This window comes from Camelina sativa, chromosome 18 (genome assembly GCF_000633955.1).
Source record: "Camelina sativa cultivar DH55 chromosome 18, Cs, whole genome shotgun sequence".
NCBI lineage: Eukaryota > Viridiplantae > Streptophyta > Magnoliopsida > Brassicales > Brassicaceae > Camelina > Camelina sativa.
Genome location: NC_025702.1, coordinates 8,514,534 through 8,534,787, shown reverse-complemented (window position 1 = coordinate 8,534,787; position 20,254 = coordinate 8,514,534). Strand labels below are relative to the sequence as shown.

The 20,254-nt window shown below is 36.4% G+C and overlaps 3 protein-coding genes and 1 pseudogene across 6 annotated transcripts in view; 3 read left to right on the top strand and 1 right to left on the bottom strand.

Annotated features, from left to right (window-relative positions):
* On the top strand, positions 4,747-9,631 carry LOC104760868 (annotated as a pseudogene).
* On the top strand, positions 11,146-14,507 carry LOC104760866 (3-ketoacyl-CoA thiolase 5, peroxisomal-like). 3 transcript variants are annotated; one of them, XM_010483853.2, is made up of 14 exons: positions 11,146-11,234; positions 12,069-12,133; positions 12,222-12,306; positions 12,395-12,521; positions 12,621-12,719; positions 12,812-12,885; positions 12,977-13,084; positions 13,173-13,250; positions 13,342-13,474; positions 13,556-13,652; positions 13,733-13,856; positions 13,946-14,054; positions 14,143-14,226; positions 14,307-14,507. In XM_010483853.2, the coding sequence occupies exons 2-14, from the start codon at positions 12,099-12,101 to the stop codon at positions 14,396-14,398; spliced, it is 1,245 nt and encodes a 414-aa protein (XP_010482155.1). In that variant the 5' UTR covers positions 11,146-11,234; positions 12,069-12,098; the 3' UTR covers positions 14,399-14,507. The 3 variants fall into 3 exon arrangements, with proteins under 3 accessions (XP_010482155.1, XP_010482154.1, XP_019095529.1); XM_010483852.2 differs by lacking the exon at positions 11,146-11,234 and adding an exon at positions 11,479-11,955; XM_019239984.1 differs by lacking the exon at positions 11,146-11,234 and adding an exon at positions 11,929-11,951.
* LOC104760867 (sm-like protein LSM5) lies at positions 14,434-15,644 on the bottom strand. Its single transcript, XM_010483854.2, has 4 exons — positions 15,527-15,644; positions 15,316-15,439; positions 14,831-14,903; positions 14,434-14,639 (listed from the first exon to the last, which is right to left on the bottom strand). The coding sequence occupies exons 1-4, from the start codon at positions 15,558-15,560 to the stop codon at positions 14,604-14,606; spliced, it is 267 nt and encodes an 88-aa protein (XP_010482156.1). The 5' UTR covers positions 15,561-15,644; the 3' UTR covers positions 14,434-14,603.
* Positions 20,002-20,254, top strand: part of LOC104760865 (protein SULFUR DEFICIENCY-INDUCED 1-like) — a 3,672-nt gene continuing 3,419 nt past the window's right edge. For both annotated transcript variants that reach the window (XM_019239992.1, XM_019239993.1), the window contains exon 1: positions 20,002-20,225. In XM_019239992.1, the coding sequence (XP_019095537.1) occupies positions 20,085-20,225 (141 nt within the window). In that variant the 5' untranslated portion in view covers positions 20,002-20,084. The remainder of the gene's footprint in view (positions 20,226-20,254) is intronic.

Genomic DNA, 20,254 nt, shown 5'->3' with positions numbered 1-20,254 from the left:
GTGATCACATGGAGCTGAACCATAAATGGAAATGTATTCTGAAAATTGATAACTGGAAATTAGTAATCCAAATATTGGGCGTATATTCAGCGTATATTGTATATTACCTTATTTGAGAAAACTTGTACAGAAATAGGAAATTTTATAAGTTCATTATTTAGGTTTACATGAGGCACAAGTTATTGTACTTACTCTTTTATAAATAGAAGGTTGTATAAATAAAAGGTTGAAACGGACCCCTTAGCAACGATCTTCTTCTAAACGTAGCCGCTTCTTGTTTTACATGGTATCAGGCCAAAAACCTGATATTCTTATAATCTTTCTTATTCATCTCTTTTTTTTATAATCTTCTTTTCCTAAGTACGGTCTATGATTAAGATCAAAAACACGATGTCGAGTGAAGACAAGAAAGCGATCGTTGCTAAGGGGTCCGTTTCAACGGAGGCTTCCCCTTACACCCTATCCTCTGGAGATAACCCTAGATCGATGATTTCCTCCGTTCAGTTGACAAGAGCGAATTATGCAGAATGGACAACGAAGATGCTCAACGCTCTTAAAGCTAAAAGGAAGAGTGGTTTTGTGGATGGATCCATCACAAAACCAACGACGACAGGGTCAGAGATGGATTCGTGGACGAGTGTCAACTCGATGGTTGTCGGATGGTTGAGAACTTCGATCACACCCCGAGTGCGTTCCATGGTGTCGTTTGTTTCTGATGCAGCTGAGTTGTGGGAGAATATATAGGAGCGATTCTCTGTTGGTAACAAGGTACGAATCCTTCAGATAATATGTCAGTTAGCTTCTTGTCTTCAAGAAGGCCAATCCTTAATTGATTATTACGGACGTCTTGTGGGGTTGTGGGATGAATTGCAAGGGTATCGTCCGATTCCCCTTTGTACGTGCGGAGCCACTACACAAATCACAAAAGAGAGAGAAGATGAGAAAGCCCATCAATTTGTTATGGGGCTTGATGAGTCTCGATTTGGAAACGTGATTTGCCAAATCATTGATGCAGAGCCGATGCCAGACTTGGCACAAGCTTATGCCAAAGTGATAAGAGAAGAACAGAGACTTGCAGCAAGCAAGAGAAGAGAACAACAACATGAAATTTTCGGTTTCACAACGAGATCCATTCCGCAAGCTGAGCTGTATATTCATTTTACTAGTCATGAAACAAATGATGCATTTTGCAACAAGGTATGTTCCTGCAAAATTTAACCAAACCACTAACAAGAACAGAGAACGAAGTCTTTGCTCTCATTGTGGGTGATCTGGTCATGAGAAGGATTATTGTTGGGACTTGATTGGATACCTAGAATGGTGGACCGAACTTTTTGGTAGAGGAGGAGTCTCCAGTTGCAGATTTAAAAACACCACTGGTTCTTGGCACATCTGGTTCTTCGACTGCAATGGAACCACAAGAAGAATTAGGTGTAGGTAAACGTGTGAAGTTTTCGTCTGTTTGGTTACACGGTTACGTTACTTACAACACTCGTTTTCTAGAAGAACATCATCACCCTCCATTCGACTCTAATACGGCTTCCTCAACACCGGTCAAAGATAAAACACCATAACCTCTCACAAATTATATTTCTGATGACCATTTCTCTCATGCTCATCAAGTGTTTTTAGCTGCGGTCGTTAATGCTATCGAGCCAACTTCTTATAAATTGTAACGTCCTGACCGCCACCTATTAGTGGGCCTATTTCTAATCCCAGTCCATGGGCCCACCTTCCTTAACGGGCTTCACGTCCTCTCACTAGGCCCGTGAGCCCGTCCATATCTGACGGTTGGTTTGCTACGTCTGGGAGGTTTTAAAGACTTGTTACTGACCCTACAAATCACCTCATGATATTTTCCTGTGTTTTGTCCTCACTCGCACAGTTACGACAGTCGCTTCCCGGAAGGTCACCCATCTTGAGACTACACCAGCTCAAGCAAGCTTAACTCTAGAGTTATCTCATGACCTTTGACTTAAAATATAAGTGAACTTTGGTGACATAGGTGGCCAAATCAATTCTTTTAAACCTCTCTGCAAGTCTCTGAAACCCGGGTGTCAAAATTAACCCCCACTAACAGATCGTAACGTCCTTGTTGTGTACCAAGACTGTCACCCCTGACAATGTGAGCCCAGTCGACTCCACACTCATTTGGGTTCGACTCTGATACTACTTGTAATGCCCCGACCGCCAACTCTTAGTGAGCCCTATGTCCAATCCTAGTCCATGGGCCCACCTTCTTTAATGGGTCTTACGTCCTCTCACTAGGGCCGTGAGCCAACCCATACCTGACGGTCGGTTTGCTACGTCTGGAAGAATTGTCCTCACTACAAATCACCACATGATCTTTCCCTGTATTTTGTCCTCACTCGCACAGTTCTGACAATCACTTCCCGGAATTTCACCCATCCTGAGACTACTCCAGCTCAAGCACGCTTAACTCTAGAGTTCTCTCAGGACCTTTGACAAAAAAATATAAGTATACTTTGGTGACATAGATGGCCAAATCAATTCTTTAAACCTCTCTACAAGTCTCTGAAATCGGGTTGTCACATAAACAAGACATTCAAGACCCATGGTGGACTAATGCCATGGGAACAGAGGTCAATGCTCTTGAAGAACTTAGTTCTTGGGATGTTGTTGATCTTCCTCGGAAAAGTGGCTATTGACAACAAATGGGTTTATAAAATTAAATTCCATTCTATTGAACGATATAAAGCATGTTTAGTTGCTTGTGGTAATCGCTAGATTGAGGGGGAGAATTATAATGAAACTTTTGCTCATGTTGTTAAAATGTCCATTGTACGTGGCCTTTTGCGTATTTTTGCTGCAAAGAATTGGGAAGCCCACCAAATGGACGTGCATAATGTTTTTCTCCATGGTGATCTAGAAGAGGAGGTTTACATGAAATTACCCGTTGGTTTTTGTCATTCTGATCCCAAAAAGGTGTGTCGACTCAAGAATTTGTTATTTGGCTTAAGCAAGCTTCGCGTTGTTGGTTTGATAAGCTCACCTCGGGATTGACAAAGTTTGGTTTTGTTTGCTCTTGCGCCGATTAATCCCTATTTACTTACTCACGTGGTGATGTTGAACTTTGGGTTCTAGTATATGTTGATGATATGCGTATTTGCGGGAATATTTCACGCATGTTACAAAGTTTTAAAGATTATCTGGGGAAGTGTTTTCATATCAAATATTTGGGTTTAAGTAAGAGTGCTTTATTTCCTAATCCTGAGGCCTATAGGCGTTTAGTTGGTCGCCTCATTTACATTCTCACCACTCGACCGGAGCTTGCTTATTCAGCTTACATTCTTTCTCAATTTATGAAGTCTCCACATATGGATCACTGGGATGCGGCTTTACATGTTGTTCGATACTTGAAGAGTGCTCTGGGTCGTGGTATTTTGTTGAGCTCCAAACCTGATCTAACTCTTACGGCTTATTTTGATGCAGATTTTTTGACTTGTCCCCTCACACGCCGTTCACTCAGTGGCTATGTTATGTTTTTAGGAGGATTACCTATATCCTGGAAAACAAAAAAGCAGAAAACCGTCTCGCAATCTTCCACTAAAGCCGAATATAGATCAATGCGTAACGCATTGAATGAGGTTTTATGGCTCAAACAATTTTTGAGCGATTTAGGATGTCCTTAATCTCATTCCATTCGTCTCTTTTGTGATATTCAAGCCGCAATTCATATTTCTAACAATCCAGTTTTTCATGAACGTACCAAACATATCGAATGGGATTGTCATGTTGTGTGTGATGCTGTTCAAGATGGTGTATTGAAAATGGTTCATATTCGTACAGATGAGCAGCTGGGTGATATACTTACCAAGGCATTGGGCAATGCTCCGTTTCAACGGTTATAGTCCAAGTTGGACATTTGTGACTTGCATGCACCAACTTGAGAGGGAGTATTGGGCGTAGATTCTGCGTATATTGTATATTACCTTATTTGAGATAAATTGTATAAGAATAGGCAATTGTATAAGTTAATCATTTAGGTTTACTTTAGGCATTAGTTACGTAGTCTTGTACAAATAGAAGTTGTAATCGGTTTCTAATTAATAAAAAAAGAGAGAGGGTTCTTTTTCTAAACCTAGCAGCTTCCTGATTTACATTATATTGAACATGCACAAATGGTAGAATACATCATCTACTTTTTATAGAACTTATAAAAAAACTAGAAACCATATTCTAAACTTTTCAGATTAAAATTGATCTACATAAAAACAAATTTTTTTCAATAAAATCACAAACCTCTTCTTCAAATCCTCTTCTTAATGGTTTATTAATATGATGATTTTCTAATTTTTATCTTCTTAAAATGCTTCAAACTTGAATTTATATATTAATAATGGTAGTTTAGTCATAACTAACAATTTACAAATAAAAGTGTAGATGGACAAAATTAATATATATATATATATATATATATCATTTATTTCCAATTTCCTCAATGAAATCAAGTTACAAGGTACACAATTGTAAAGAAAAGAAGAATTATATGTACTTCTATGTACTCACGAAGAAGCTTCGTTTTAAAAATAATACTCGTGAGTTGTGATAAAAAGAAACTTAACTATAAACATACATATGTACACTATGTAGTATGAGTTTCTTATAACTGCATAATAAATGTATACAGTTGTCAAATAATTAGTTAGAAAGATGGTGATATTAAATGAGCGAGAGGGAAGTGAACTTTGCTTATTTATCCCATGCATGTTACCCTTTTTTTCCCACATGCCAAACACCCTAAATCCTCACTCTACTCATCTACAGACGCTCTCAAGTACCTCTCTGTTTCTAGTGACTGTGTTCAGTGAAAATGGATAACATAGAACCACAACCACCCTCTAATGGAAATATCCAGGCTGAGCCAGAAACAAAGATGGACAAGAAGAAAAAGATGAAGAAGGAAGCAGTTTCATTGATAGATTTGTTTGGTGCAGCAGATCATGTTGATTGCTTTCTGATGTTCCTAGGCGGTTTAGGCAATTGTATTCATGGCGGTACACTTCCGTTCTTCTTCGTATTCTTCGGTGGAATGCTAGATTCTCTTGGAAATCTTTATAAAGATCCTAAAGCCATATCTTCCCACGTTTCACAGGTTTCTTCAGAAACCGCTAAATAAGATTCTCTCTTTCTCTTCCTCTTGATTTTTTCGTAATATATATGTTCCTAATACTAATTTTGTTATTTGTTTCAAGACTGCTCTCTACTTGGTTTACTTAGGATTGGTCAATTTGGTATCAGCCTGGATCAGTACGTGTCTAGCAACATTGATCTGTTATTTTTAGTACCTATATATATAGTACTGAGAACTCTTTTTATGTTTTAAAGTTGAAATGGTTTATTGGCAATTCGACAGGTGTTGCTTGTTGGATGCAAACAGGGGAAAGACAAACACGGCGGTTGCGTATAAGTTATCTCAAATCAATCCTAGCAAAAGATATTACTTTCTTCGATACAGAAACTAGAGATTCAAACTTCATTTTTCACATCTCAAGCGACGCAATCTTGGTTCAAGATGCAATTGGCGATAAAGTAACCCTTTCTAATTAATTATAAGGACGAAACAAAAACTTTGAAACTTGATGAAATGTTTAGTTATTTTCTTTTTCAGACCGGCCATGTTTTGCGGTACTTATGTCAGTTCCTTGCGGGATTTGTCATCGGTTTTTTGTCGGTATGGCAACTAACGTTGCTCACATTAGGAGTGGTTCCATTGATAGCAGTTGCAATAGGAGGCTATGCTATAGTCATGTCTACAATCTCAGAGAAGAGTGAAGCTGCTTATGCTAATGCAGGAAAAGTCGCAGAAGAGGTTTGTTTTAGAAATTAATATATGTGTTTACATGTGAAAGAGTGTTTCACAAAAAAAGAAAAGAAAAATGACCACAAAAACATTTTAAAGGCAAACGCCAAACTAACAACAGAATTTGTATGATATGCTACAAAATGGGAAATCAAAGCAAAAACATAAATAAAATATTAGAATCTATTTTTATTTAATTAGTTCTGAACACAATTCTCTATTGATTATCAGGTTATGTCACAGGTGAGAACAGTGTATGCATATGTAGGTGAAGAGAAAGCTGTAAAATCTTACTTAAAGTCTCTCAAGGAAGCTTTAAAACTCAGTAAAAGGAGCGGTATTGCTAAAGGTTTAGGAATTGGATTAACATTTAGCCTCTTGTTCTGTGCTTGGGCATTGCTTTTTTGGTATGCAAGTATTCTTGTACGCCAAGGAAAAACCAACGGTGCAAAAGCCTTCACAACGATCCTCAATGTCATTTACAGTGGATTGTAAGTAAATCTCCAAAAATTTCTCTTGATATATCATCAAATTGCATCATACAAATCATTATCTTACATTTTCAGCGCCTTGGGTCAAGCCGTGCCTAGCTTATCCGCAATTTCCAAAGGCAGAGTTGCTGCTGCAAATATTTTTAAAATGATAGGAAACAACAATCTTGAAAATTTTTGAGAAATTAAACGACAATGGAACATCATTGGAAAATGTATCTGGGAGGATTGAGTTTCATCAAGTGTCTTTCGCATATCCTTCTAGACCAAGCATGGTTTTTGAGAATCTTAGTGTCACAATACATTCAGGCAAAACTTTTGCATTTGTCGGTCCAAGTGGTTCAGGGAAAAGCACAATCATATCATTGGTGCAACGGTTCTATGAACCTAACTCAGGGGAGATTCTCTTAGATGGAAATGACATCAAGAGCTTGAAGCTTAAATGGTTGAGAGAACAGATGGGATTAGTGAGTCAAGAACCGGCATTATTCGCCACAACCATAGCTTCCAACATTCTTCTTGGTAAAGAGAACGCAAGTATGGTTCAGATCATAGAAGCTGCTAAAGCAGCCAACGCAGATTCTTTCATTAAATCATTACCCAATGGTTACAATACTCAAGTAAATTATTTGGTTTTTCATAATCATATATCTTCTCATATTTCTTCTTTATTTAATTATTGGTCAAACCATTCCATATAGGTTGGAGAAGGAGGAACTCAGCTCTCAGGAGGACAAAAACAGAGGATTGCAATTGCTCGAGCAGTTCTAAGAAATCCAAAGATATTACTTTTAGATGAAGCAACAAGTGCTCTTGATGCCGAATCAGAGAAGATTGTTCAGCAAGCACTTGACACAGTCATGGAAAAAAGAACAACAATCGTCATTGCACATAGATTATCCACCATTAGAAATGTTGACAAGATTGTTGTATTGAAAAATGGTCAGATTATGGAAACCGGTAGCCACTCAGAACTTATATCAAGAGGAGGAGATTACGCAACTCTTGTGAATTGCCAAGAGACAGAACCTCAAGAAAACTCGAGATCAATTATGTCTGAAACTTGTAAAACACAAGCTGGATCTTCGAGTTCAAGAAGAGTTTCTAGCTCAAGGAGGACTTCAAGCTTCAGGGAAGACCAAGAGAAGACTGAAAAAAGTTCAAATGGCGGAGATTTAAGCTCGTCTTCAGTGATATGGGAACTTATAAAGTTGAATGCTCCAGAATGGCTTTATGCATTACTTGGCTCAGTTGGTGCAGTTCTTGCTGGATCACAACCAGCACTATTCTCGATGGGGGTAGCTTATGTGTTAATCACGTTTTATTCACCTTCTCCTAGTCTGATCAAGCGACAAGTCGAAAAGGTAATTGTTATCTTTGTTGGAGCTGGAGTAATAACAACTCCTATATATCTCCTCCAACATTACTTCTATACACTTATGGGAGAGCGTCTTACTTCACGGGTTCGATTATCCTTGTTTTCAGGTAAACATAAACATTTTAAACATCTTGAGTTTGATTTAATGCTTTAATATTTATATATCTTTACAACAATTTCAGCTATCCTTTCGAATGAAATCGGGTGGTTTGATCTCGAAGAAAATAACACTGGATCACTCACTTCAATCTTATCTGCTGATGCAACCTTGGTTAGGAGTGCTATAGCGGATCGCCTCTCAACAATTGTTCAGAACACATCTCTTACAATCACATCCTTAGGACTTGCCTTTTTCTACTGTTGGCGTGTTGCAGCCGTAGTAACTGCTTGTTTCCCTCTTATCATTACAGCTTCTCTTACTGAGGTAACTCAAAACCAAAGATCCTCTCTCAACTATATATTTTTTTTATTTTGAAACCGAATAAGCTTGAATGCTCTATGATATTTCACAGCAATTGTTTCTAAAAGGCTTTGGAGGAGATTACACAAGGGCTTACTCTATGGCAACTTCATTAGCGCGTGAAGCCATTGTGAATATAAGAACTGTAGCTGTGTTTGGTGCTGAAAAGCAAATCTCAGAACAGTTTACTTGCGAGCTAACCAAACCCACCAAGAATGCCTTACTCAAAGGTCACATCTCTGGATTTGGATACGGTTTATCTCAATGTCTCGCCTACTGTTCCTACGCACTTGGTCTCTGGTACATTTCAGTTTTGATTCAGCGGAAGGAGACAAACTTTGAGGATAGTATCAAATCTTTCATGGTATTGCTCGTTACAGCTTACTCGGTAGGAGAAACGCTTGCGTTAACCCCAGATATCGTGAAGGGAACTCAAGCACTCGGTTCTGTTTTTAGGGTACTACATAGAGAGAGTGAAATACCTCCGGACCAGCCTAACTCAAGATTGGTCACTCAGGTCGAAGGAGATATAGAGTTCAGAGCCGTGAGCTTTGCCTATCCCACAAGACCCGAAATCGCCATTTTTCAAAATCTTAGTCTCCGAGTTTCAGCGGGAAAAAGTCTTGCGGTCGTGGGAACTAGTGGTTCAGGAAAAAGCACAGTGATCGGACTGATCATGAGATTCTACGATACGACCAACGGAAAACTCTGTATCGATGGGCAAGATATAAAAACTATAAACCTACGTAGCTTGCGCAACAAGCTAGCATTAGTCCAGCAAGAACCAGCTCTGTTTTCAACAACCATATACGAAAACATCAAGTATGGGAACGAGAACGCATCAGAGGCAGAAATCATGGAAGCCGCAAAAGCTGCGAATGCCCACGAGTTCATAATCATGATGGAAGAAGGGTACAGGACGCACGTAGGTGATAGGGGTGTGCAGTTATCAGGTGGTCAGAAACAAAGAGTGGCGATCGCGAGGGCAGTTTTAAAGGATCCTTCAGTGCTTCTTCTTGATGAGGCAACAAGTGCTTTGGACACGAGCTCGGAGAAACTGGTCCAAGAAGCACTAGACAGGCTGATGAAGGGACGAACCACAGTGTTAGTGGCTCACAGGCTCTCGACCATAAGGAAAGCAGACATGATTGCTGTGTTACATAAGGGAGAAGTTGTGGAGAAGGGAAGTCATAGAGAGCTTGTTTCCAAATCTGTTGGGGTTTATAAGCAATTGACGAGTCTACAAGAAGTGGTGTGAGTGATCATCAAATACAAAAAAAAAAATGTGATTTTTGTTTTCTATGAAGTCTAGCGTCAGTTAATGATTGACTTGAATAACATAACGTCGGTTTTCAAACTGACGTACGTAACAAGCTTCGACGTTAATTTTATTTTGCTTCGGGTTAGCAAGTGATGATATATGTAAACATATAATATTGTTGTAGACATATTATCCACAACGTTGGACAATTCTTGAACCCCTCTCGTTCACCTCCTTTTCATTGGCCAATCAAAAATTGTCCTGTATCTTCATTACTTTAAAAGGGGCGCTTTTCCAGTAGATTATAGGACTATACATCGTTTCAGCAATAGTGAGAGAAGTGTGCCTAAAAACCCTAAATACAATAATCATAGATTTTTGTAGTTAGTCTTCGTGCATCCTACAAAAAATGCTTTAAACCAGAGTACACATTAAGCATATATTTACCTTGCAAGTTGCAACATTCAAACCCATCATCAAACTAATGATCTAAAATTCCTCATTCCATGAAAAAAAAATGTTGTTCTAAGAAACTATACAAGGAAGCAAGGGCAAGATGCTTCCATCTTTATTGACATTGTCTAATCAAGAGCATATGAAGCAACCAATTATTCTGCTCTTAAACTCAAGTAAATCCATGAATTCATCTATGCTACTTCCTCTGTACCATTTCTTATGCTTCGAAGCTCAATGAAACCAATCGTAATTTCTCCTATTTCGCATATTGATTATTTTTTGAAAAATCTATCAACTAAAAAGATCGATGCTTTCAAAGTTCCAAACACTGAGATTTAAAATTTCCGCATCAAACTATAATGATTATCCATCAAAATTTCCGAGAACCTAACGACGAATATCTCTGATCATGTTCCAAGTTAGAATCAATACCTGAGTTGGTGGATTCGATGAGCTAGGATGTTCATTTGTCTCGACCCGTTACAGAGAACATCAATTTTAGATATGCTTCTCCGCCTCTGAGCTTGAATCAGGAAAGAGATTGAAATCAAAGAGATCCGTACTCCACAACGACGTCAATGGAAGAGATCAGAAGTAATCGGAAACGCATAAATTGGTTTGTTGGTCGTGTCACATGCATGCATTTATACCAATTCCTTACTCAACCATAGGAACCAATAGCATATATTTAATTTCCATTTAAAACTGATATGTACTTAATGAGATTACGATTCAATTTTTATGATCGAGGACCATTTTTATTTTATTTTATAAATGTTCTCGTCTTGCAAACGCACTACTAATGTAGTACATATGAAAAGATTGTTTTTCCGAAAAATATATCAATCATGGCCTACCCACATCTATTATTTCGGACCGAAGTCCTCAACTTCTTGAATCAGCTCTCTTTTCCATTTCCATATATAGAGATATATAAAATCTATGCATGACAATGAAATTGTATCAGGGTCTAAGTGTGACGAGACCTTGACATTATTCTTGTAAAAAAAAGCTTTCTACCATTGATGAAACTTTTCTTTGTAATAGATAGATAAGCAATAAAGAAAATAGAATTAATTAGTTTTGCATGCAAGAAATCTAACAGGAAGGGAAGGTTAGGTAGCATAGAGCGATAAAAACATAAAAATGGAGGTTGGTAAGAAGAGTGGTGGTAGAGCAAAAGAGTATGTCATAAGAGTTAAATGCCAAATGCAACGCCACTTCTTTCTCTCCCATCCAACCTTCAACACTCTTAATTTTTATATATAATTGTGAACAATCAGTCATCTCAACATTTGCATATTGTCTACATTCAGATTTTTCATATCCTATTGGTACTCTCACCAAAGCTCATCCATCGTCCGGTAAGTTTCTTGACCTCTCTTCATCTATAATATTTTACGGGTCTTAATAAATTATATAGATATTCCAATTGAACGTTTAGGAGAATGAAGTCTTAAAAAAAAATATCCAAAATTACTTATAATTATTTATCCGTAATTAATAATTATACAGTCCAACACGTTATATATCGTACGCAGGCAGTTAGATAAAGTCTTTAAATACTCTGTCTCTCTCTAAAAGTCTAAACATTGTTAAAACTCTTCTCACGTGGCCCGGGTATGGTTTGGTTTGGTTTGTATTGCCCATTAATAATCCGGTGACAGTCTTAACGGTGTGAGTTTCTGTGGTGGCGTAAAACATGAAAAAACATGCGATATATTTTCGTAACGCCGTTTAACTTTGTTTTACGATACGACAACAAAGACAAGGTGGGCAAGGATCCCAATCACGACCAGATTAGTGAGAGAACGACACCCACGAGAAAAATGACAACACTGAAGCTTCTTCTTCTTAATACTTAAACTCTATCCCTTTCCTGAAAAATCAATCAAACCCATTTGAGTTTTACACAGAAAGTTTTTGTCTTTCAATCACAAATTTTGAAGTTCAGCTTTGCAACACAAAAAAACAGAGAGAATCATGGATAAAGCTGCTGAAAGACAGAAGATTTTGCTTCGTCATCTCAATCCAATTCCTTGTTCTTCTTCTTCTTCTCTTAATCATGAATCCTCTGTTCTGTATGTAAGTTTTAGTTTGTCTTAATCGTTGAGTCAATGAGTTTTTATTAGACATTGAAATTGTTTGTGGAAGTTTGTTTTGTGTGTTCTTCTGACTTGAATCTTTCTTTATGTTAGCCTGTGAATTGTGCTTCTGAGGTTTCTCCAATGGCTGCTTTTGGAGACGACATTGTGATTGTAGCGTAAGTCCTCCAAACTCAGTTGCTTCACATTCACTTTCTTTTAAGGTTTCTTGTTTTCTTGATTCTTCTGAGACTACTTCTTCTTCAGGGCATATCGTACCGCCATTTGCAAAGCGAAACGTGGAGGTTTCAAAGATACTCTTCCAGATGATCTTCTTGCTTCTGTTCTCAAGGTACATTCAATTTAAAACCTTTCTCAGACATGGATTTAGTAACTAGTATCTGTGATTTCTCATGTTCCATATGTTTTGTTCAAATTAGGCTGTAGTGGAAAGAACATCTTTGGATCCAAGTGAAGTTGGTGATATCGTTGTTGGTACGGTTTTAGCTCCCGGTTCTCAGAGAGCAATGGAATGTAGAGTTGCAGCTTATTTTGCTGGTTTCCCTGGTACTTAAAAATCAAAATTACATTCTAATTACATTGGAAGATCATAGACAAAACAAATTTGTTGATGTGTTGCTTTACTCTTCTTTTACGACGAGCTAGACACCGTGCCAATTAGAACTGTTAACCGACAATGCTCATCTGGACTACAAGCCGTTGCTGATGTTGCTGCTTCTATTAGAGCCGGATATTACGACATCGGTAATAAGCAGCTTCATCATATTTTTTGTAGTCTCTAGCTGGCTACTTGTCTAGGCCTCGAGATTGATTATCTCTGTTGTGAAATGCAACAGGTATTGGTGCTGGAGTGGAGTCAATGTCAACTGATAGTATGCCTGGAGGCGGCTTTCAAACCTCTAATCCGAGAGTACGTTGTCTCAATGATTCTTTTTATTAAGTCTACTCAACAAGAACAGTTGTTTTGTAATGACTTTTGTAAAACTCCTATATGGGAACAGGCACTAGAATTCCCAAAAGCCCGTGACTGTTTGCTACCAATGGGAGTTACTTCTGAAAACGTTGCAGAAAGATACGGTATCACAAGACAAGAGCAAGATATGGCTGCGGTTAGTTTACCTACTCTCTTNTTTTTTTTTTTTTTTTTTTTGTTTCTTTCTAAATTTATATAAGTACTGATTGATAAGTAATCAACAGGTTGAGTCTCACAAGCGCGCTGCAGCTGCGATCGCTTCTGGTAAACTCAAGGATGAAATCATTCCTGTTGCTACTAAGGTAAAAAAACAAGAAAGCTCCTGATCAACTTCTTTTTAAAACCCTTTTGCTAGAGATTGATTTCTCAATGAACGATATTGTTCCTTAACAGATTGTGGACCCTGAGACTAAAGCAGAGAAGGCAATCGTTGTATCTGTTGATGATGGTGTGCGTCCAAACTCAAACATGGCAGATTTGGCAAAGCTGAAGACTGTCTTTAAAAAAGATGGTTCCACCACAGCTGGTAAGAAATATGTTTCCACATTTCATTGACAAAAGTGAGATCATGGTTTGGAGCATTTGTTTATGTATGTGAATTGTGTAGGCAATGCTAGTCAGATTAGTGATGGTGCTGGAGCTGTACTGCTAATGAAGAGAAGTCTTGCAATGAAGAAGGGACTTCCCATTCTTGGAGTATTCAGGTATAAATGAATATGGAGAGACTTTGTCTACATTTTGATGGTTTAAGAGATCGAGCAAATCTGATCCCGGAACAATGCAGGAGTTTTGCTGTAACTGGTGTGGATCCATCTGTAATGGGCATCGGTCCAGCTGTCGCCATCCCTGCTGCAACTAACCTCGCAGGGCTCAACGTCAGCGATATTGATCTATTTGAGATCAATGAGGTAGTGAAAATGTTTCACATTAGTTGTTGTCTGTTTCGGAATTATCCTTACTTATGAATCTCTCCATTGATGAACTGTTGAGAAAACAGGCATTTGCATCTCAATATGTGTACAGTTGTAAGAAGCTGGATCTAGATATGGAAAAGGTCAATGTTAATGGAGGAGCCATTGCTATTGGCCATCCTCTTGGTGCTACAGGTTACTACTTTATACAAGCTTTGCCTTAATTAAACAGATGATATGCAAGATGTGTATAGGCTAATAGAGTTTGTCTCTCTATGTACAGGAGCTCGATGTGTTGCAACATTGTTGCACGAGATGAAGCGGAGAGGGAAGGATTGCCGCTTTGGAGTAATCTCAATGTGCATCGGTATATATTCAGAGTTTGAATAGGCTCCATAATTATATTGATTTTATGTTGATGGTATGCATAAAATGTATATGTAACAGGCACTGGTATGGGAGCTGCAGCTGTTTTTGAAAGCGGAGACTCTTTCAAAAACAATTCTGACGCTCAAGTGGCTAACGGGGAAGGTCATTAGAGCAATGTAAAGAGCTTGAATAAGTAGAAGCAACGTGTCTAATAAATATGATGCTTGTAGCTCTCTTTCACATTGTTGAACAATGAAAACTTTTGTCATTCTGAGTTTAGAAATCAACTACTACTTTTTCTGTGAAAAAGTGTTAATCTAAAACCAAAAGTTACATCCTTCCACACACAATTCTGAACACACAAAGCAGCAAATCTCATTCTTCATCGTCAGGAGACCCCCCTGGCACCAGCTACATCACAAACAATTTTAAAAACCGGGGTCTTAGCATTTCGAAAATTAAAATGGTCAACGGGTTTATCTAAAGATAGATGAAAGAAATCACAAGGGAGTTTATACAGCGTATGGCTAGTTTGGCTACTGTTAGAATAAGTAACCAATTTCAATTTCGGAAAATATAGATAAAATGCTGTATTGACTTACAATGGCTATGTTATTTCCATTGAGCAGGATCTGATCAAGCTTTGTAACCCGTCTTCCTTCAGCTGTAATCTCACTGCACAACGATACTTAAATTAGTAGCACACTCTAGTTACATCTCAATAGAGAATCTGATACAGCAAAAACTTGAGATCCCATCTCCAAAGCAACAGGAGTTTAAAATCATTAAATCAGTAATCTACATACAAGAAAAGAAAAGAAAAGAAAAGAAAAAAAACTCGTATCACCGAAACGACACATGAAGCAGTCTAAATGGTCTCTATATATAAATCAATTACCAAAAAAAAAAAAAAAAAACTAAGTACTGAGAAACAAAAACCAAAAGGCTGGGTTCTGGGTTCTGCATTATCAAACCTATAGTTCAATAACTCTATGTTTCACCTCCTAACGCATATAGCAAAAAAATCGAATTCCGAAGAGGAAGAAGAAGAAGAAGAAGAAAAAAAACCCTAAAAGAAGAGACTTACTACTCGGTGACATCTTCAAGGACCATGTTGACATAAACATCAAATCCTTTGAGAGTACCAACGAGCTCCTTATCTCCTTTCATTATAACCCATATCTTCGATCCTATGCACCTATCGATTAGCTCTGCACAACAAACACAACCCAAATCGCTCAACAAAATTGGCGGTACCAAAATCGCAGATCCATCCTATAGAAAAGAGAAATCCATACCTGACGGAAGAAGCTGCGAAGGATTGTTCGCCATGAGGAAGGAACAGTGCGACAACTGAAAGGGTTTTTGATTTTTTTTCTTCTCTGCTTCAAAACGCTTTTCGATTTTTAGGGTATGTTTAGCTAAACAAATCGTACAGTGTTTTACTTTAAAGTAATTTCCAAGAAACCCCTCAAACTTTATAATTCTTTTCAAATTGACTTTTTATTATAGATGTTACTATATAAACCTTTTAAATGTATCCAATCAAGTCTCAATTTTTTTTTTGATAAACCCTCTCGGCTACTCCAGTAAAAACGCACTGAAGTGCTAGATAGTGGACATCTCCTTGCTCGATCACTATATTGACTGAATCCGCGAGTTTGGAATGTTTTTCAATTAGGCCTTGAATGGTAGTAGATTCTACAATAGTTTTTGGATTTTGTTTTTGAAAAATCCGTTTTTTCACCAATTAAGATTTTAGCTTAAATAGATTCTCTACAAAAATAAGGAAACTAGTTTTTGGATTTTTTTTACAATCCTTAATAGAAACCAAAATCCACATAATTAGAGATTTAAAAAAAAGAACATATCCTTTTTTTTTATTGTAAAAACTAAAAACTAAAAAAACTAAAAACCAAAAAACATAATCTAAAAACTATTTTAAAACCCACTACCATTCATGGCTTTAATATATAGAAGTATTTGGATCGTTTGTTACTAGAATACCATATAAACTATCAGTACCGAAGCTCAGATCCAGACTTCCCATATAATTGTTGTGAAAATGTTCCTTGGATAGCTGATAGCTAATTACAACCTCCCCACTTTTTTCACTATCACTAGATTACGACCACTCCATGCACTTTCTTCACCATCACTAGACCACGTCCATGTGGGCTATCAAGCCTCAAATTTAAAAGTAAGAAGATAAAACCTTGATTAGTTGATTTCTTGCATTGAGATAACACATACGATACTAGACTATTAATATAATCTTGGCACACATGTTAACAAGTCCACTTATAGTAGTCGAGAAGAAAAAAAGAAACTCTCCTAAACCATCTTGCCTTTGCTATTGTTTAAGGACTTCACTTACATGTTTGCCATTCATTAATTACTTTTGTCTACTGAAATACCCAGACGCATCTATCTGAAAACATGTTGTTCCAATGTATCAACTCCAAGATTTGGAGGATAATGTTTTATTTTCCCCCTAGTGGTCGAATTGCTCCCATTTTGGTTCACCAAGATCTAATAACTATGTTCTCTGGCCAGCATTGATGCCACGACTCACGTACAGTTTGGTAGATCCGCAGAAATTTTTTTACCATAGATAAACAACATTTTCCATATAAGAAAAATATATATGTATGAGAATATAAAAAGTGTGAATTTCAAAATTCGAAGCACAGTGTCTACTTTGGTTTAAGAGTTAGCAACACAACGATGAAATTGTCTTTCTGATTAAATAATTAATGGAGAACAAAATATAAGTATCAATAATTAAGTAGATGCGAACAATATGTAACACATTTTATTTAAGTGCAAATATGAAAATATAAGATGGATTTTTAAAGTTGGTAGGAAAGTAAGAACTGAACTTTAAAAGTGAATCGTGACAAAAAAAAAAATATATATAGAAAACAGAAGTACTCACTCTTTATCATCGACTTTTTAAAATATATATATTTAAGCTTAGAATGTTAAATTTGTACTTTTAAAAAATAAATTTATGTATATATTATAAATATTTTAACAAAAAGAAGAGTGTAAAAAATATTCAAAGTAATTACTCAAAATACATGATGAGTTCCCAAGCAAATTTTAACTGAGGATCAGATCGACTTCAGAGTCGGCCCTTACTAATACATTGATCAAGTCTCTCTTTTGTGATTTCTCTAGTTTGTCGGCAACACAGTTCTGGTTATATATTAATCGTCAAGGCACAGAAGAAGCAAGAAGATCCAGTAAGGGCAGCTCTGAGAGGTAGGGTAAACAAATCATGCATGTCTTACACATATGTTTTAGTGCGCCACAGACACACACACGCTGTTTCAATTGATATATATGGTTCATGTAATGTTCCTTGTGTTCATGAATTCAATCCAAAAGCAAATGAAGGACAATGGACGAAAAAAAGAGAACAAAATCAAGGAAGATAAGTTAAGATGACTTGTGCAGTTAATTCGAATGTATTCAACTATCTAAAATAAATCAAAGTATTAGCAAAAAAAAACCTTAACTAAAGAAAAGTAATCGAACAAGTTATTAATAATTTACTCCTATAATATGTAAGCTTCCATACTATAAGACATTATGCCAAAAAAAACTTGAATAGACTATAGAGCAAACCAAATCAATCTTGAATATAGCTATTTAATCGTCTTGATTCATGTAATCTCTCCGCTAGTTTCGGATTTATAAATTTTCTTCAATATTGACTTATAACTAAGTCACGAGTCCGCAAAAGTTATCGGTGTTGCCTGCCTTATTGCCGATGGTCCCCATGTGTATGAGTTAAACGGCAAGTCTTGTAACCTAGTGAATGATGCTTAGTATGCTATCCAGATTCATTTCGTTTTGGCTCATTATTGTATTCGCCACATAACGAGTGAGAGTGACGATGATTCGTTACTTATTTTAATATTATTGATGATGTCGCAACCACTTAAGATATTTTTATTTACATAATCCTTTTAAATGATTCCAATGACGATTGGATAATTGAAATCAGATAATGAAGTTTTTGAGTACTTTTTTTTTAGTGTGGTAACGAGATTGAAATGCCTTGCACTACTTTAAACTTGGATCGAATCTGTTACTTCTCCGTGTAACTGGATACTTAGAGTAAAATAATGAACAGAAAATTAAAACTATTCTCGTATCAGTTTTTTTTACCAGTCAGCAAACAACAAAAGAGAGAATTTGAGCTGAATAATAGAGTACACAATTTTACATTTTTACTCTATAAAGTAATAGCATCCAAATTTATTCTAATTAAGTATTGTGGTTGCAGTGGACAAATTCGTTAACGATTTAGTTTACTCTATTTTTAAAGCAGACAGCAAAACGAAACGAACCAACTCTATTTATATATAAAAACAGTTTATAGTTGGTCCCTAACGTTTTTAATTACTTTTTTTTTTGAGTTTGCGATGATTTTCTTTTATTCTTTTTAAAGAAAGGCGAGTGATTTGAGATAATTAAAAGTAAAGTACATACTTCAAAAAATAGTGAATAACACAATCATATATATAAGACTACAATTTTAAACTGATATTTAAATTATTGGAGGTCAAATCAACAAAAAAAAAAAGATCTGAGCTACAAACGGAGAACATTGAAACAACATACATGAAACATATGATAACAAATTTTTTGTGTAACAACATACTCGACGAAATCCGTCGGTGATAAGGTTTGACGAAGACATTATGACATAAAATAAATTGTTGTGGCACCATGTGTCCCGCGGCGGGTCTGCCCTGGACTCCTGCCCGCCTCTTGGATGCGTTCTATATATCCATGTCTAGTAGGAAGCGAGTATAGAAGTTATATCTCCTTTATTATTTGAAAAACAAGAAATGGCATTTTAAAATTTCTATGATCAATAAAAGTATATGGAATATTTCCATTAAAATTTTGAATTTGTGTCCTAGCTTCATGTTTGTTTACAGACCCAATATTAAAGTTGTCATTTATATTACTTTTGAAAACCTAGTTTTTTACAACAAATAGATTTACCTAGAACTAAAACATATATATATATATATATATACATAGCTTAGAATCCATTTAGATTATATATTATTTCATGGAATAACATATTCGAATACATTATTTATTCCAATATTATATCTAGATGAGTCAGAAAGATGTTGGAGGTAGAAAGAGAGAGGATGCTTGTTTTGGGCCATCTGCTTAGATGAGATATAAATTTTGTTTCACACACAAACCGTTACGATATATTTAAGGAATTGTCGCTAAAATTTTCCGTTTATATATTAACATGCATGCATGACAAATTCCCTCGATAAAGTTGGAAACACCCATTTTTGTTGTAAAATATTCAAGTTGTTGAAAGGGAATGCAAGTATAAAGGTCAGCTGCAACACCGTCCCAATGTTGACAATTTAGAATGTAAAGTGTTAGAATTAATTCCAATCAAAATTAGAATTGAGCAGTTTACAAATTTGTAATATATGAAACTCTATATGAAAGAGAAAATTTAAAAAATAAAAAAAAAAAAAAAATCTTTTGGTGGTTTAAAAAACACACCCAAAAATGTATATACACATACATTTTGGGTGTTAAAGAAGATACCAAAACTGAAGAAAGAGACAGTGGCAATAGTGAAAGAACACGTTTTGCTCGTTCACCTACGTGGTAAGAAGTCTTCAGGTGACGTGGCAGTTCAATTGAACAGAGACGAGATATCGACCGAATTCATTTCTTACAGTTACAAACGTACGCATATATATGATTTAGTTCACAAGTTGTTGTCTCTCACAGCCTCTCAATAGACATCTGTATACTTTATTGTTCAGAAAGAGAAAAGTGAGAGAGAAGCAAAAGATGGAGAGAAGCTTGAAGAAGACGAAGAGCAATAATAACAACTCAATAAAGAGTAATACGATGAAAGATGATGAAATGTTTCATGTGATTCATAAAGTTCCTAGTGGCGATACTCCCTATGTCAAAGCCAAACATGCTCAGGTCTAGATTCTTCTTCTTCTTCTTTGAGG

Coding starts and splice junctions, on each gene's coding strand:
- LOC104760866 (XM_010483852.2), top strand. CDS start 11,854: ATGGATAAAGCTGCTGAAAGACAGAAGATTTTGCTTCGTCATCTCAAT. Junction 11,956..12,068: donor ATGAATCCTCTGTTCTGTAT/GTAAGTTTTAGT, acceptor TCTTTATGTTAG/CCTGTGAATTGTGCTTCTGA. Junction 13,251..13,341: donor TCATTCCTGTTGCTACTAAG/GTAAAAAAACAA, acceptor GTTCCTTAACAG/ATTGTGGACCCTGAGACTAA.
- LOC104760867 (XM_010483854.2), bottom strand. CDS start 15,560: ATGGCGAACAATCCTTCGCAGCTTCTTCCGTCAG. Junction 14,904..15,315: donor CTTGAAGATGTCACCGAGTA/GTAAGTCTCTTC, acceptor ATCGTTGTGCAG/TGAGATTACAGCTGAAGGAA. Junction 14,640..14,830: donor ATGGAAATAACATAGCCATT/GTAAGTCAATAC, acceptor TTTGTGATGTAG/CTGGTGCCAGGGGGGTCTCC.